The sequence below is a fragment of the Orbicella franksi genome, chromosome 11, assembly GCF_964199315.1.
Source record: "Orbicella franksi chromosome 11, jaOrbFran1.1, whole genome shotgun sequence".
In the NCBI taxonomy this organism is placed as follows: domain Eukaryota; kingdom Metazoa; phylum Cnidaria; class Anthozoa; order Scleractinia; family Merulinidae; genus Orbicella; species Orbicella franksi.
Genome location: NC_138155.1, coordinates 7,451,655 through 7,469,896, shown reverse-complemented (window position 1 = coordinate 7,469,896; position 18,242 = coordinate 7,451,655). Strand labels below are relative to the sequence as shown.

The following is an 18,242-nucleotide window of genomic DNA, read 5'->3' as shown; positions in this document are numbered from 1 at the left end:
AAATTCCTACCGGTGTACGTAGGATCTGTAAAAGATCTAATCAGCTAAAAATAGAAACATAACAAGGTAGCAAGCCTGATTGACTATGTAGCAAGCTTAACGGGACAACGGCATGATAGAGTCCAAACTGAAAGTCAAGAATTACAACCGCGGACAGCAGTTTCGACATGGTTGAGTCTCATCAGCAATGTGTAGCATCAAGAAGTAAAGCAGCCGGCTGGTTGGCCGATCGTCTACTAAATGCACATGACAATGACCTCAGATGAAACTCAATCCAAATGTTTGCGGATTGGCCAATGTCTAAACGAGTGATCACGGACAATATGCAAAATACAGAAGATCGTGTCGTGGTCGCGAAAGGAGAGTGCGGAAAGACAAAAACTTTCCCGCTGAAAGTACATTGCCATACCATGTTAAACATGAGCAGCATATCGGATCTAAAGAGGCCACTAAATACAATGATTCATGCAGAGACCACAAACGAAAAATGCTGCTAGTGTACGTAGGAACTGTAAAAGAACTAAGCAGCCAAAAATAGAAACAACAATAAAGGAGAGAAGCTTGACGGGTGGACAGCTGCTTCGACCTGGTTGGGTATCGTTAGTACGGTATAGCAGCAAGAAGTGAGCCTCATTTTGAGAACCGTGTTTGCCCTAGGCCGCGTGATTAATAATCATCATCATCATCATCATCATCATCATCATCTTGATCTTGAGATGAAAATCGAGAAAACGTGGGGAATGAAAACAACAACTGTCCCAATGATCATTGGAGCTTTCGGACTTTTCAAGAAGGGAACAGAAAACTACATCGGCAAGACCCCAGGCAATATTAGAATAACAGAGCTACAGAATTAAGACCGTCCTCCTTGGAACTGCTCACATACTTAGGAGGACTCTATCCATCAAGTAATCCAGCAGACTTATGACTGCCCTAGGCTCATGGATTGAACTCGGCACCATAAGTTAAAAGCGGCAAGACTTTAAGGACTTAAAGTAACAATAACAATAATAATAATAATAATAATAATAATAATAATAAAAAGATACCTTGCTAGGTACAGCACACATTTTGAGGAGGGTGCTATCAAGCTAAAAACTGGCTATCCCCTAGTGCCCCAGGACCATGGTTTGGTCTCGGCCCTAAGGACTCTAAGCAAACATTACGTGAGGACGATAATAATAATAATAATAATAATAATAATAATAACAACAACAATGATAATAGCAGTAGTAATAAAAATAATAACAATAATAATTATTATTACTATTATGATAATAATAATTATAATAATAGGAAAGCTGCAGTTATGACGACGATCATAGTACCTGGCGAAATAAAAATTTACAAAGTACTGTGGTCTGACTAGCTCACCGTTAGAGAGAACTGCGTGAATGACATATACGTAATGGTCGTTTTCTATAAACCTTGCATGCCGAGATAACTATTCAGCAACAGGCAAATGATATTTTTTTAGCACCAATTCATGGCCGTTGGTCATCATGGCAGAGCTGGGGTAGTGTTGGCTGTCAAGGTGGTTATCAAACAAGATACCGCTACTGTACCAATCCCCCACCAGCCCACGGTGGATCCAGATGCAGTGGAAGTCGTAGCCAAAAACAGGATTGCCCTGAGTGTTCTCTTGGTTTGGCACAGTGCGAACATCTATGCCATAATACGCTCGGTTCATTCACGTGCAGTTGCTATCCTGGGTATCAAACATCGCCACAAAATTGGAAAAGATGCGTCAGTAAGTATAAACTTTCGGGCTGAACATCTGCTGTCTGAACTAGTTCCCCTTAACTGAACGAGAGGTCTCTATGGGAAAATTTTGACCGAGAAGGTTGTAAGTACAAATCTAATGCAATGCATGAAGTTTGCACCTATGACGAGGTCAACATTTTTTCATCCACACCTCCCAAGCTCGGTTGAAACTATAGTGCTACATAACAAACAAAAGAACACCTCAATTAGCCAGATTCCACTTGTTACACGTTTCTTTTTTCTCTAGCCTCTTTTTTTGACTGACCCAATTTATCACAAAAGTTTAAACCGGTCTTAGTCACAATGAGAACCTTTTCTTGAGAGGTACTGTAAATCTTCAGCAACCTTTTCACGGTATGCTGCAGACAGAGTACCTATTTTGGGACACCTTATCATGTTGTGAAACGTGGTTTTGAAACTATATATATATATATTTATATATAGGCAGAATAATATGGTTTTCCAAACGGTGACTTCCAGTAGAAGGATCAAAAGATACCGTGCTTCAATGTGAATTTTAGTTAAGTGTAAGATGAGGCGTCATGAAGCAAACTTCTAACTGTTCCGGCTTTTAATGCGACGTTTCGGCCTTCGGCCTTCTTCAGATTGGAACAATATTTACAAGTTAAAAAATAAAACGTTAAAAATCCTAGTAAGTTTACAGATTTGCATGTATATATATAAGATCAGAAAAATGTAAATATAATTACGTAATGCTATACAACCTGAAATAATAGATTACACAAAGCCGGAACAGTTAGAAGTTTGCTTCATGACGCCTCATCTTACACTTAACTATATATATATACATATATATGACACTGGTTTACTCAATTAATCGGATGAACCATGTATATCAAACCGGATAGTGCTTTGCGAGAGCCAGCTACCTGTAAATAAAAGTTTTTTTTTCTTTTTTTTTTTTTTTTTACTTTTTTAGCTCATGGCTATAAGAGGTGCTATTGGTTTTTTGCTTGCTCGCGTTTCACATTCTTCTTACAGTAACCAATTTGTTTAAGGTGTCGGTTTTCTTTACCCCTTTATCTCCAGAAGCGTCACTGATGATAACGAGGCCTGTATCATGTGTTAAGAGCATCGGGAATTGATTCGTTTCAGTAGCGGTTACGTGCGAAAGCTTGCAAATAAGATGTCAAGATGGCCCAAAAAGAACATTAAACATTGTCTTAATTTTTCAAGGCTACTCGAAAGAGGAAAGATGTAAAACTTTACATATCAAAATACTAACACATACTAATACTAACATACTAATACACACTAATCAAATACATTATTAATACAATGCAACATTTATTTCAAGGCATAGCTCAAGGGGTTCTTTCATAGCATGACAATTTCTATCTTTTTCTTCTTTCTTTTACCAAAAAAAAAAAATGTCAAGAGGTTATCCTGCTAGCCAAGTGACTTCAGATCTACAAACCTTGTGTTCAGTGAGATGGAAATACGTGACTAATTTTGTCGACCTATATGTATGTCAATTGAAGGAATCACCTGTGACACAAGTGACTGGCTGTCTCCAAGCAACGGACAGATCTCGACCCCTTGTCGTGGTAAATCGCAGGTTCCTCATGGGACTCAGTGCGTGGTCACGTGCAATCGTGGCTTTGAAATAGTCGGAAACACAAGCTCTCTTTGTGACGTTAATGGCAACTGGAGCCCTAAAGCAACCGCAAATTGTCGAGGTCAGGGATTTATTTATGTGGTTAGGATGTGTTTTGTAGTGAATAAATAAAGCAAAAAGAGCATGATGATGGAATCTCGCGATATTTAAATACGGATCACAATAGTTTTAACTCCTATTCTACTGATTTTTCTAATTTCAGTACGTGCATGTCCATCCCTAAAGGCACCAGACAATGGACAAATCATTCCTGAGATTTGTAAAATAAAACCCCTGCATGGTCAAAATTGTTCCTATGAATGTAGCTCAGGCTACGCTCGTGTTGGTTCTAGCTCGAATATGTGTGACAACGGGCAATGGAGACAGGGTATCTTCCACTGTAAAGGTGAGTTTTACAAAATTATCATATGGTCACGAAAGGCATACTCTATACACTTACTCAGCCACCCACATACTTGGGCCCAGAGAATTACAACAGAAATGCAACGTGCTCAATTTTCACAAAATTTAAAAGATTCCTGTCCGAACAAACTCCTCGTGCGAGGGATTTTCAGAGTTTTAACAAGACGATGTACTCTGTGATGTTAAAAAATTCAGTGGCTGTTCATTCATCCCACCCACACCAAGATTTTGACATTCCATAGCAACTGCATTTTGACACGCAGGTCAAGCCACATTTCGTCATTTTTGACAGTATTCTACGGCTTTGTCTAAATTTCTTTAAAACCATTGCAAAACCAGTATAGTATTAGTTTTGAATAATTTCTCATTAATTTACTTTATTCTCTCCCAATCTGAGAAAAAAGGGAATTCCGAGATGGCGGACTTGATGACATCATGTCATATTTTGTGAAGCAGACTCGCCAAAAACACAAGTGCCATCTTTTAGAATATGCCGAGGGCTATAGTTTACATAGGTCAAATAGTTTACATAAGCCTTCTTAGAACGAAAACCCAGGAGAGGGGTTCTATCTCTGTCACCTCCCCTGCCCCGCTTGTAACTCGGGGCTCAACTCGCTCCAGTTTCCGTGGGATAACAAATCTGGTAATTGCAAAAATAATAATATTTTCACGTTTTGGGAAAGTTGTGTGCGATGGCTTCACATAATTTGCTATTAATCTACAAGTCGTAGACTACCAGTAATCCTTTCGTAGGGTAATTACTGGAACTAAATATCACAAAACCCCAGCTCGGTATTTTTAGGGTCTTTGATGGCGCCTTCCTCAAAAAGGGACAGATAACTGGAAATGATCCTCCAATTAACTTTGAAATTCATATAGGCACTGTACATCTATATTGAGTAGTCTCTAGATGAGCGAACGGTAGTATGAACAGACTGAATGCTGGAGACTAGTTAACCGAGCACCAGAGCATTAGACCTTTTCCGACTGGGCGGTTTGTTGCCCCATTCCAGATCATGTGATGATACTCTTGAGACTTCTTCCTTTCATATTTTCAAATAGCCGCGTGTATATTATTATATAATTTTTAGATGGTTAGAAGAACAATTTTCTAGAGGATACCACGTAGTCTGTAATGGGAAAACAAGCCGCCGAAGCGAAAAAGGTCTATTCAGCGACCAACGGAGCAAATGGGTGACAGAGTACATGTACTGAATAACTGACTAATAGATTGACTGGGTAACCGTGTTATTGCGTGAATGGGTGACGAAATAACTAACTCATTAACTTTGTTGCTCACTAAAGTCGCCAACTTGCTAACTTACGTATTTTTTTTTTCTTTCTCCTTAAGACGTGGAAGCACCTTCATTTGGTGAAACCTGTCCAGCCTCAAGAAGTGCTGTTGCAGAGAAAGGGAAAACCTCAGCGGTGGTGACCTGGGCGCCAGTTAAAGTCACCGACAATCATCAAGCAAATTTAACTGTGTTCCCTGCAGTGACACCCCCACATATATTTTCTGAAGGAGATCATACCGTGATCTACACTGCTAAAGATCCATCGGGAAACATAAAACAATGCTCCTTCAAAATTACAGTTCAAGGTAAGAAGGACAATTTATTTCTGGGGTACAATAGGCCCTTTGCAGCTAGGGTCACGTGACCAAATTTTTCCTAAAAAAAATTTGTATTATGGGCTATAACTTAAAGAATGTCAGAAATGGAAAGAGCGCATCGAAAATACTATAGAGGCCAAGTTTGAGGCCCCAGGAAAAAACGAGTAAGTTTATACCATAGTTTGAATTTTCGGAAAATTTAGAGGATTCGTATGGAAAATGTTGCTGGAGAGCAAGACCTTGCTCTCCAGCAACATTTTCCCATACAAATCTTCTTATTCTTTCAAAAATTCAGACCATCATAAAATCTCATTCTCTGATGATGGGGGCCTCAAACTTGGCCATTTTGATATTTTCGACATGCTTTTTCCATTTCTGGCATTAGTTAAGTTATAGCCCATAATTTTATGAAAAGTAGGTCACGTGATGGCTTAGCTGCAAAGGGCCTATTATACACGCAGGATCTTTTAAAACTCAACTTAAAGGTTCTTACTAAAAACTAATTATTTGAGCTGATTCAAACTGATTCAAACGTGTTTCAGTTTTGAGTGTGGGTGATCTAAAGCCTGAACTACACAAAGCGCAAGCAGTTATGAAAGAAAAATGAACACTTCAGTTAAATTCTAATCTTGGGTCACCATTGTCCGTATTTGAATGGTTTAGAAAGCCCCCTCTTAGCGTTGCCCAGTTTTGATGTAGACTGTAGCGTGTGTAATTAAGGGTTTAACCACCAAAAGTGTTCACCCCGAACCTGATTCCCTAGCCAAGTGCTAATGTTTAAACGTCAACTTTCTTTATAAAAATTGATAGTTTTTAGATGCTCCGCTCTCTTTTCACCTGCAAACGGGAAGATAGAGAATTCCGCCTGTGGAAATATATATGGAAGTGTCTGCCGCTTCGCGTGTTCCAAGGGCTATGATTTGAAGGGATCTGCCGAGAGAAAGTGTGCCAAGAAAGCAGGCACAAATGTAGTATATTGGACAGGAAATGCAACTTCCTGTGAGGGTTAGTAGCTATTATAATTTATTTTTATTGCAGAAACGTGCCTGCTAGGCAAATGTAAACATATTTTCCATTATCGTGAAAATCCTTCATAAAATAAATAATTCATAATCGCACTCTGATTTGGCGTAACTGGGTCGAAATATGTAAACACATTTTGATAGGGAAGTATTTTTGGAAAACTCGTGGCATGTGACAATTATCGAACTGGCACTTTCAACTGGTGCCTGTATTATGAACCTCCTATGGAACTTTTCATTGAGCAAGGTCCAACCTATTGGATTATTATTACATTAGATCAAAACAGTCTATGAGCAAAACTCGTGAGTACAAAAGGTGAATGAAATTATGTCAGGAGCTCCTGACTATCGGTTACTGATTATGTACATAATTTTGTCTTTGGTCTCTATGCGATAAGTTCGGTTTATGCAGTAGTTGTTTGCTAAAGTCCCAAAAACACATTTGGATAAGAATCCGTCACAAATGAAATGAGCATGTCATTCAGTGGACAAAACGCCTTGGAGCTTGATTCAGTAGATGGGGCAAACCACCTTGCCGTGTTCAAAAACTAGCATGTTTTTACATAAAATCTTATCAGTTCCGCCATCTTGGAGTGAGCTTTCGCTCGGGGGCGTATTTCCAGCAGTGTCCACCCCAGCCCTTCCAGGCAATAGTTGGGTATTTGTTCACGTCTTCATTCTGGAGGTGGACCATTTGAAATTTTATTATCAACCAAGAGCGGTCGTTTGCATTGAGTTATTTTGATCTCCCATAAAATACTAATCATTTACCTGAAACAATATTAAACCTTTAAAAAACTCACCAGCAAGCCTTTTCCGAAACCGAATTACTTCAACAAACAAAACTGTGAAGAAATGTCAATAACAGCAATGGCAATTAATAAATCCTGTTCAGTTTTTGTAACAATAATTACGATCTTTATTTGTTAAAGCATAAGATAAAGCATAAATTCGCAGCGATAGACGACCGAGTGAAATAAATGTTAACGAAACTTGTAGAATCGATTATCGCTCAAGATAAAGCGAAGAAATGCATTTAGAGGCAGAAAAACATCCAAAATTTTAAAGACTTGAAGTGTTGAAGAAATGTAGTGCTAAAGTTATCCAAAGCGTATTTGAACATTATAACCGCCGATGACTTTGCAGTCGTTTAATCGGCGGAGTTATTGAGCGAGTGATTTCTAGTAACCACTACAAACTCGTATTCACGAGCTTAAAAGTGAAAAGAAGAAGACTCGGAAATGTGTAATTTTATTTTTTATTATTCGTTTCAGTCATCCAGTGTCCCTCACTGCATACTCCAGACTATGCAATACAGTCCGGATATGGGTGCAGTGGCTTGAGCTCTAACTACGGCACTTCCTGCTTCTTCAGCTGCCTGGTAGGATATGAGACTCTAGTAGGATCACAAAAAAGAACTTGTCTGGAGACTAGACAGTGGAGTGGAACCGAGCTACAGTGTCAAGGTAATAAAGAGTATTCATCGATTGAAAAGTAAGAAAAGCGACTCCTAGTTACCTTGACATATATCCATCTTTTGGTAATTTTTCCATGATATCTTAGCTATATATCTTTAACTTCCTTCTCTACCAAGAGAAGCTGCAAGCTACGAATTTCTTTAATGCTGTCCTCTTAAAGATGGAAATCTGTCAGTGATTTTTAAAGCCTCAACCAGCAGCAAAGTATGACTGTAATTTGTCCGGTAATTTACAAACCAGAGGTAGAAAAACACCAAAGCGATACCAATATAAAACAAACAAACAAACAAACAAGCACAGAGCAACCTTAAGATTTACGAACCAGCGAACATGCGCCTTCTTTGACATACCACGCTTTGTCTCGTAACAATTGCAATGGGCTGAAAAAAGGGGTTTTTTGTTCTTTGACTTGTAGCTATCACCTGTTCCCCTTTGACAATAAAATCGGAAGGACTGGACATTAGCCCTCCGTTCTGCACCAATGCAAGTGCTGTCATTTATTACGCATCAGAGTGCTGGTTCACATGCAAAAACGGTTATCAACACCATGGACCTGGGGTGAAGACTTGTAATCAGCAGAAGACATGGGCGCCATTAGGAAATCCATGGTGCAATGGTAAGTTGATCAATTTGCGATATGGCAACACCTATTTTCAATAGGCCTTAAAAATGCTCTTCATGTTTTCCATGCGAATCCGTAGAATTTTAACTTACGAATCGTTGCATTAAAGGAATATAAGTGCCCAAACTGAATTTTAAAAAAAGTCCTGACTGCGAAAACGACCTTGGAAGTTGTTTTCCCAATAATTTTAAAACAAGTGAAAATTAGTTTATTGGACGTGAATGAACATAACATTTTGGTGTTTTTACTTTGACAAAATGGAAGCAACTATATCTTGTTCTTGTTTTTTTGTTTTTGTTTTTGTTTTTGTTTTTTCCTGCCGTTGTTGATGATTAGGATTATAATGATGATGGTGATGATGACGATGATGCTACGACCTTTATGTAATAGTTCTTTATGATGCTGATTGGGCTTTGTCACTCTCGTTATTATCACATTTATATTTAACAGTTTTTAATCGCCAAGCTGCCACTGCGTGTGTATGACATCTTTATATGTATTTTCTTATTGTCTTTGCTAAGCGATATCTCTTTATCATTTAGATGTCTCAGCACCAGTTATCTCAAACTGTCCGTCAAATATTGTAGCCACCGCTGACAGGGGTTCCACGTCCACGCTAGTCACGTGGTCTCATCCTTCAGCTACAGACAACTCTGGCTTCATCCCCAACATAACACACTATGGGAAACAACCAGGGGACTTATTTCATGCTGGGGAACACAGCATCCGGTACTTGGCTTCAGACAAAGCAGGAAACGTGGCCGAATGCAAATTTAAAGTCTTCGTGTTAGGTAATTTGCGCATGCCCCATGTAGATATAGCAACTGATTTCATCTTGGATAATCTTTGGGTGCTTTCCATTCGAACAAAATATTCCGGTTGGAATGTCCGGAAATTTTTAGTGTCCGGTTAAGGTTGTATTATGATACCCTAAAATAGACCAAAAAGCTTGTTGAAATATGGTAAGAAAGATCAATTTCGTGTGATTGCACTCGGAAAGACAAAATAATTTTTGAAGACTTTACTTAAAATGGGTTGCTCTCTTTTGAGGTTGTGATTTATAGTATTAATGCCAACAATTCCTGCTCTTTTACAAAACAAGATTGACTTTCAAACAAGCACATCTTAAAAGTTTTTGTTTCGTTGTTCCGTTCCGTGTAATCAACCAAAGTTCTGACACTTAACTCATGTTTTCTGTGCTTTTACCAGTCTTTATCTGAATAACCTTATTTTGCACCAGACCCACTGGACAAATTATCCAGTGTTACATGACAGATGTTAAAATGTTGTGATCTTTTAGGCTGATTGCGTCACGACATATTATTAGTCTTTGAATACCCCAAGTCACAGGAAATTCTCTTAAATGCTGTCCAAAGTGGAGATGTTGGCGTGAAGTCAGCTGGTACAAGTACACGATTGAGAAAAATCAGGAGCCATAATCGGGGACGGAGAACGTAAGTCTCGGGATTCGCGCGCACCCATGATATGGGACAATTTTTCTATTTTTAGAACAAATTGCGCCATCCTGACGTCATATATCCGCGCGGATTCACGCACATGTCAGGGGCTTTCGCGTGGATGTTGTCACGTTGCGTGATCAAATGGTGAGAGTTGAGAGATTCTCTTGCGTATTTTTCACAGCGATGGCAGGGAATAAGGCAGGGAATACGAACCAGGGCGCTTATATGTAGTTTTATGTTCTGAGCTAACGGAAAAGGTGGGTTTTTCAGGGTTGAAAACAAGACTTCAATCTCGCGCTGGGAATGAATAATAAGATCTGCTCACGCTAGTCGTAAGCTTACGCGTATGCTTAAAAATATAGCAAGAAAACTCTCTACTCTGGTATCGAGTTAATTTGTGAGTTTCTCAGACAATTTTTAATCATAACCAAAACCTGTTTTGATAGTTTCTTATTGTCTCTGCTTGTTTGGTGAGTTTGCAAAAGTTTTTGAAAGGAAAGTCTGACGCGTACAATTAGCTCATTTGCACAGTGTATGCTGCTCGTGCACTTTCAAGTCCGAGTCGGTGTTTTCATTTGTCAACAAATCTTGACAAAGATTTCTTTCGTTATCTTTTGTGCTGAGATGCTGCAACAAATTTCACGAATGCAAAAAGGCTACTTACATCATGTGTGTTTCTTTAACATAAGCATAGTGAAGTTTTACACTGCGAAAATGAAAATAGACAAGGAGTTTTGATAACTCGATCATGTAAATCGAAATCGTTATTCCAAGTTGATTAAAGAAAGCGTCATCGTAACTTCGCTGATTGTTTCTGCTTTATTCACATATTTTCAGCTTAGCTTTTAATATGGTGTCAAACATTTATCAATCTTAAACATATTTAAAAACTATAGAGCTATTGTTTGAGTTCGATGTACGCTTTCACACGAAAGTGCGGCGGAAGTACAATTTGTCATGTTTACTGACTGTACCAAACACGCATCGGTGGGCGCTCTCATTCATCGAAAACAGAGAATTTACTGGATTTTTACACGGATAAAACTGAGCAGTATCTACGGACGTAAAGTTATTAAGCCTTGATGAAACATCAAGCGTTGCTTACAATTCAAGCGAAACTCAAACTAGCAATTATTTTGTTTTACTTTCCGGTCGCGATAGACTGACAAATTCCTCGCAAGCGTGTGGCAAGAGGAGCCAGGAAACTATGAAGTCCTGAAGCTCTGCGTTATCTAGATATATCCAGCTAGTTTTTTGCTGTGTAATGGAAAAGCTGTTAATCTTCAACATATGTGAAATTTAAAGTGGAGTAATGTACAGCTCATGTAAACGAAGCATCAGTCGGAACACAACTTGGTCAGCGATATATACAAGCTTACAGTGGAACATACCTAAATTCGACACTGTCTTACTTCACTCAAACTGGAGCAGCTTACGACGAAAATACTTAAGCAAAATTCCAACCGACGTAAACGCGTTGAGTTGAGGGGCAAAAGCATGAAACATTTCGGGAATTTCGGACGCCATTTCCCCCGCGCGACATTCGCAAAAATCCTCGCAGCATGTACGCGCGTGTGCCGCATGTGATGGCGCAATTTGTTCTAAAAATAGAATTATTGTCCCATATCATGGGGACAACCCCAATACTTGAAATGGCGCGCGCTTACGGTCTCCGTCCCCGATTATGGCTCCTGGAAAAATGCATTGAAATTTTGTCACACGATGGATTAAGCATTTAAAAAGCCAGAAATCAAGAGGGGGGGGGGGGTGGGGATTGGAAGGGTGTTTGCAGATTGCATATCGGGGAAGTGGAAAGCTTGCAGAAGTAGGAAATATAACTTTTTGGAAGGGAAATTAATGAGCCTGTACTGTGATGGTGATTCAGGCAACACATTTCAAAAGTAATTACATTTATCGAGTTCTGCATGTCGTAAGAGCTTTTCTACAAGCTTTCGTTTATAGTTGTTGACACTCGTTTATATCTTTGGTCACTTTCTGATTGTTAACAACCGTCGCTGTGGCCGTTGCTACGTAGAAAAACATTATACCACTGTGTAGCTCCCTTGAATTTCACAGTCATCTAGAGGAAAATTCGGCAAGATCGTTTCAAAATGTTTTTGACAAGTGTTCAAGGGTCTCAACTCTTGTATTTTCAAGAAATTGAATTTTTCATAAACATGGCCTTATTTTAGGTTTATTTGATAGGAAAGCGCTCTCTGTCCACCCTATTATTAACGAATTAGCAAGAACGCCTCTGATCGAGCTACAAAAACATCAACCGTAAATACCGGAAGGGTACCACACCATTAATTACCCAAAGAAATTTGACCCCGAATCATTAGACATTTTCTTTGTCCATGACGAAGTCCTAAAATATGTCAATTTTTACAAAGGATGCATAAAAGTTTTTTTTTTCTTTGCTTTTATCTCAAAATGCCACGCAGCCACTCGCACTATAGCATGCAAAGCATGGAATCCATTTGCATCTTCGTCGTCGTTGTTCGTGGCTCTATTTTTCTGAGGCGTAGTTATACGTTGCTGGTTACTCTGTAACGCCATTAAAGTTAAAAATCGTAACCACCAGAATATATTAACTCAAGAATCTGGTATATGATAGCTGATTGATATCTAAACAGCCTCGCTAAGATTTTTAAGTCTGCGCAGTGTTTATTCGCGAGTTATTCGGAGGAGTGTTTCACCCAAATTTATAAAGCCTTAATGCGAGACGCCATGTTGGAGTCCCTCGGAGGGGCACAGACATGAACAAAGGAACAGAAACATTTGTAATTCTTGGTTTTGCGTATTTACACGAAAATGCATTACTGTAATGTTCCAACAGATTGAAATTGATACTTCGTCTAGTGGAAGAACCGTTCGGGTACCAATAACTTAATCGATAACTCAGCTTTTGACCCACACGAAAGACTTTATGGGCCGCCATTTTAATGTCACGCAAATCATAAACTAGGAAATTCAAACGTGCTACATTACTAAAATGCAGAAACCTGTCGAGCTTAAACGTTGCAAAACGTCAAGTTCTTAGAGGGTCTTACATTTGAAAAACTATAACTACCGATAAAGTGAAAGATGTATTGAGAAAAAAAAAAAAAAAGGACTAACGTTCTAAAATTCGAATTTTCGTGCTAATTTTGCTGTTTTGTCATCTCCTTCTAGTTGTCCGATGCCTGCCTAAATTGTATGCTCCAGCTGGAGGCTCCTTACAGTGTACCAAAGACAATCAGTATGGATCAGAATGCTCCTTCGCTTGCCGTGATGGCCATGCAATGAATGGCTCTGACCGCAGAATCTGCGAGAAGGATCCGATTACGTCGGTTGGTGTCTGGACTGGGAATGAGACAAAGTGTGAACGTAAGTAAAATAATGCTTAAGTTAATGTCATAATCCACATTTTCATGTCATAATAATAATAATGGGTAAAGCTTATAAAAACAAGATTCTGACTGCATATTTGTAAAAAGAAATGCTTCATTGAAAGCTTTACGAGTCGATCTTTCCATCTCTTCCCACCAAAACTATTATCACAAATTAAAGTCAGCATTCAATTGTCTTTCCTTAGTCGCCAAGTGTGATCGACTCGTTCCCCCTCCAAACAGCATACTGTCTGGTTGCGGAGGCGGTTCCTTGCAAAACGTCTTTGGTGACAAATGTCTTCTGTACTGCGTCCGTGGCTATCGCCTGGTTAACGGCTCGACTGAGAGGGTCTGTCAAGCAAATGGTACCTGGTCTGGAGAAAAACCGCATTGTCAAGGTAAGGGAAGCAACATGAATAGGGATCACTTATCACTTTTTTGTTTCCACAAAGCGTATTTATACCACTGCATGAGTGTAACGGGTATTATTTTCCCAAGTGGTCTTTTTTGGTCTTGGTGTTTACCAAAATGCTCGCGAATGTGTAAAAGGAGAAAGCTTTATTGACCCTTAAAATCCTGTTCTTCTGAGTCACATAATGATGCCAGTCTACTGCACACTGAACGTAGTTTATAAGGATGATGTTGACGAGAGGAAATGCCTAAATCGTTTATTAGTAAAACTATTGTTTTGTTTTTATTTTCTATAGTTGTCCATTGTAAGTCCCTTGAAGCTCCATCAGATGGTCAGGTGACACCCGACTCTTGCAGAATTTATCCTGAATACGGTACTACATGTCACTTTTCATGTCCCCAAGGCTATAGACTGCATGGAGAGCCAATAGTGACCTGCCTTAGCGACGGTCAATGGTCAGGAAACACCACTACGTTTTGCAAAGGTTAGTTTATATTAAAAGAATAGAAAAAAAAAGTCAATTCTCTGTTTCTGGGGGCGCTACGTCGGGCATGATGAGGAACAGTTTCAATTTTACTTACCTAGGTATTTATCTAAAACTTGAATCTCGTGGAAGAGAAATATTTAATGAGCTCCGAAATAAGATTTCTCTTTTATTATTCCAATACTTGCAGATGTGGAAAAACCCTTGTTCGGCGGTACTTGTCCCAGTAGTGACATCAGAAGGTACGCAGACAGGGCTAAAAACTATACCACTGTAAACTGGCCTGTAGTGGTTGCCACAGATAACTCTGGCATGGCAACCAATGTTACGAAACATGGTGTTCCTTCCGGGAACAAGTTCTACGAAGGACGACATGAGGTCATTTACAACGCAAGTGACGCAGCAGGAAATTACAGAATCTGCAAATTCCACGTCACGGTCGAAAGTAAGCTTTTTACTAAGTAATGATAGATCTCCCTGCAAAACAAATTGCTATTGCTTATTATTAACCAAAACATTCCGCGTAAGGAAGGCTTTTTGCGATAGTTTTCAATATAGATGTAGCTGGCAACTAAGTAGGCATTTAGATTGAGCATTATTTTGTGGCAGATCTCTCCTCGGGAAACACCGGCCATAACTTTTTGTTTTTCGACCATCAGCGACACACTAAGTCACATTAAATACGAATTGTCTCTCTGTGTGCGCGAGTCTTCTAAACAGTATGCAGGTCAATATTGTACCATAAGGGCATTTCCAGACATCACCATTTTCGAGTTAGAAAGACTCGCTGTTACATGTGTTGTTTTGTAATTTGTTCTACAGTTGTGCGATGCCAAACATTGTTTCCTCCATTAAACGGCTTTCTAGTGGGAGACTGTGACAACAGCTTCGGCTGCACATGTCAAATGAGATGCAAAGATGGATATAACTTGTTGGGATCCGAGATCCTCACCTGCCTTCACAAACCGGGCCATCTTACCGGGTACTGGAACGGATCGATTCCGACCTGTAAAAGTAAGCGACCAGTAGTTCGTAAACGTTATGTTCCCTTTTTGCATCAAACTTTAACTTCCTAACTTAAGCCCGTTAAATTTGTAATTCCCAAACCTATTTAGATTAGTATCGTAAAGGAGCTACGTCTCAGATTTCCATATCTTGGAAACAGTAGTCTAAACTAATCAGTGTTGCCATTGAAAACCGTCAAAACCTTCCCTCTGCATAGCTTTCCCTTTTTTTTTTGTTTATTAGTTTATTACCTTCCCGAGGATCAGTTACTGGTTACTGAGACACGTGACTGCATTTTGCAAAATGATACAAAAATCACTTTCATTGGAAAAGCCCCATTAATCCTATGGAGTGATCAAAATCTAATTCTGGTTACAATGCAAATAACGTAGGACGTGACGAAAGTAAACGAAATCACCAACTAAGTGATATTGTCACGATTTACCACCAAATGACATTAGAAAATCTAACGTTTCAGCTTGGGACTTAAAAGGCTAATGGGTCCATTGCAGTGAATATTTCAGAGTTTTCGCGTAAATTATTATCATTTGAGAAAACTCATTAACATCGGTGTGATTGTAAACTATTTTAAAGACTTGAAACAACTATTAATTAATTAGTTTATTTAATTAATTGATTAATTACTTTATTAATTTATTTTCTTATGTCCTAATTTTCTTTTCAGTACGTTCCTGTTCTTCACTAAGTGCGCCTCAGAATGGTTTTATTTACCCGCACATGTGTACATTTTCCCCAGATAGTGGAACTGTCTGCTCTTTCGAATGCAGACATGGTTTCTCTGGGAACGGAGGAGTTAGCTCGATTCTGTGTGGGAATGATGGAAACTGGACCAAAAATGAATCTTCAATTTTACAGTGCCTTGGTAACTGCTTTGTAAATTATCATATATTGATCCGAGTATGTGTTGTATCAGTATCAGTGTCAATCTTGTGTATCGTTGATAACTGCATATAAATAGAGGCTGGTCAGTCTTTTTCGCTTAGTTAATGTTGTAAATGAGAATAAATGAGAATCTGACTTGGTCAGACCATGTAGAACACCTCTGTGCCAAAGTCTCGCAAAGATTGGGTTTATTACGAAGAATTAAGTGTTTTCTTCCGAGGAACATCAGAGAACTTTTTGTTAAGACGACCATAACACCGTTATTAGACTATGCGGATGTTACATGGGGAGACAAAAACAATGTAATCCTGATGAATAAAATCCAAGTACTGCAAAACACAGCTGCGAGGATTGTTCTCGACAAGTCGATGCATTCATCTGCTACAGAGGCACTCGTACAGCTCGGCTGGGAGAACATGAAGAGAAGAAGAAGGTTTCATCGCATGATTTTAATTTTTAAGGCCTTAAATGGTTTAATAGACTGGGATTTTAATTTTTGTAGTTTTAAAGATATTCATGGGTATAATACGAGAAGTAAAGACAGCATTTTTAGGCCTCCATCCCGTCACTCCTGGGGACAAAAGCGTTTTATTTACAATGCAGTTAATGAATGGAATACTTTACCCAATGAAGTTAGGAACAGTATCAGTATTTTTAATTTTAAAAGTCGAATTAGGGGTTTTTCTTAATTTTTAATTCTCATTTTTTTTTTTTTTTTTTTACTGTTTTCTATATTTCTATTAGCACAATGGTTAAATGTTATTATTATTTTTAATCTACTATCTCTTTAGCTTTTGCAATTTTATTTTTGCAGGGCCCCACTGAAAACCACATGTATGTGAAGTGGGCTCCCTGTTGAAAGAAACATTTATATCTATTTTAAAACATTTCACTTTTAAAGTATTCATTAGAAGTTTATTCCAGTCTAGTAAAGCTATATACAACAGCAACAACAACAAAAACACACAGCGGATGTTTAGATTCAACTATATTTATTTAGAAACACATGTTACATAGATCTATAACGTTTCCGTCTCTATTTGGGTGGATAGAGACACATGCGGCCTTTAGCTTATTAGAGAACTGCATTTTTAAAAGTCAGCTGATTTCTATAATAGTTAAACGATTGGGCTATGATGATCCGTCAAGGAAGATGGTACGTCTGAAATCTTAACGTATTTTTGTATTGACATATTCTCATAGATGTTACCCCACCAGTGTTCAAGAGTAATTGTCCTTCAGATATTCGCGCAAGCATCAATGTAAATTCTACAGCATTGGTTAATTGGACGGAGCCTGTCGCTCTGGACAACGACGATCTGCCACCACAAGTTACAGTTGTTCCGGCAGGGATCAGCCCACCACACGTCTTCAATAAAACTACTCTTGTTGTTTACACTGCAAGAGATGCAAGTGGGAACAAGAAAGAGTGTTCGTTTAAAGTAGTTTTGGAAGGTGAGTCCGAAAGAGATTTTGCCACGTGTATGGCGAATTATGCCAAATTGATTTCCGAACTGTTTTTTATATTGCTGACATGATTCCTTACTCATATAATGTCTGAGTAAAAGGCTAGGAAATTATAGTCCAGCACTCTGTCAGCTGCCAACAATCTCACCTCGGTCTAAGAGTGAAGACCGATCACTCTCCGCTCTTTCTCTCTTGTCATTGTGTGGTGTAAGAATTATCGCCAAAATGGCCGGTAGAGCTATGTCAATGTAATAGAATCTGCTCCGAGGATAGAGTCTTTTCTTGACACAAACCCTTTATATATTTTCATCGTAGATAATTTAGGCCCTCAGGTTGTATATTGCCCCGCAGACCAGAAAATTACTGCTACGAAGATGACAACAACAGTTACGTGGAACGAACCTCAGTTTAAAGACAACAGCAATAGTCCATTGGTGATAACATGCAGTCATCAAAGTGGGACTGAGTTTTACTGGGGGACATGGAATGTGCATTGCACAGCTTACGATGATAATCCAGATAACGACCCAGCTGTTTGCCAGTTTACTATAACGGTTAAACGTAAGCATCAGGTAGACTAACCTAAGATATTTGAAGACCC

The 18,242-nt window shown here is 38.9% G+C and overlaps 1 protein-coding gene across 2 annotated transcripts in view; it reads left to right on the top strand.

Annotated features, from left to right (window-relative positions):
• LOC145502330 (uncharacterized) overlaps positions 1 to 18,242 on the top strand; it is a 47,347-nt gene that overhangs the window by 9,155 nt on the left and 19,950 nt on the right. For both annotated transcript variants that reach the window (XM_081481598.1, XM_081481597.1), the window contains exons 5-20: positions 1,478 to 1,750; positions 3,267 to 3,464; positions 3,606 to 3,788; positions 5,157 to 5,405; positions 6,228 to 6,422; positions 7,714 to 7,905; positions 8,333 to 8,533; positions 9,082 to 9,330; positions 13,174 to 13,368; positions 13,577 to 13,768; positions 14,078 to 14,266; positions 14,457 to 14,711; positions 15,089 to 15,280; positions 15,957 to 16,154; positions 17,378 to 17,629; positions 17,957 to 18,202. In XM_081481598.1, coding sequence (XP_081337724.1) covers positions 1,478 to 1,750; positions 3,267 to 3,464; positions 3,606 to 3,788; positions 5,157 to 5,405; positions 6,228 to 6,422; positions 7,714 to 7,905; positions 8,333 to 8,533; positions 9,082 to 9,330; positions 13,174 to 13,368; positions 13,577 to 13,768; positions 14,078 to 14,266; positions 14,457 to 14,711; positions 15,089 to 15,280; positions 15,957 to 16,154; positions 17,378 to 17,629; positions 17,957 to 18,202 — 3,459 coding nt within the window. The remainder of the gene's footprint in view (positions 1 to 1,477; positions 1,751 to 3,266; positions 3,465 to 3,605; positions 3,789 to 5,156; positions 5,406 to 6,227; positions 6,423 to 7,713; positions 7,906 to 8,332; positions 8,534 to 9,081; positions 9,331 to 13,173; positions 13,369 to 13,576; positions 13,769 to 14,077; positions 14,267 to 14,456; positions 14,712 to 15,088; positions 15,281 to 15,956; positions 16,155 to 17,377; positions 17,630 to 17,956; positions 18,203 to 18,242) is intronic.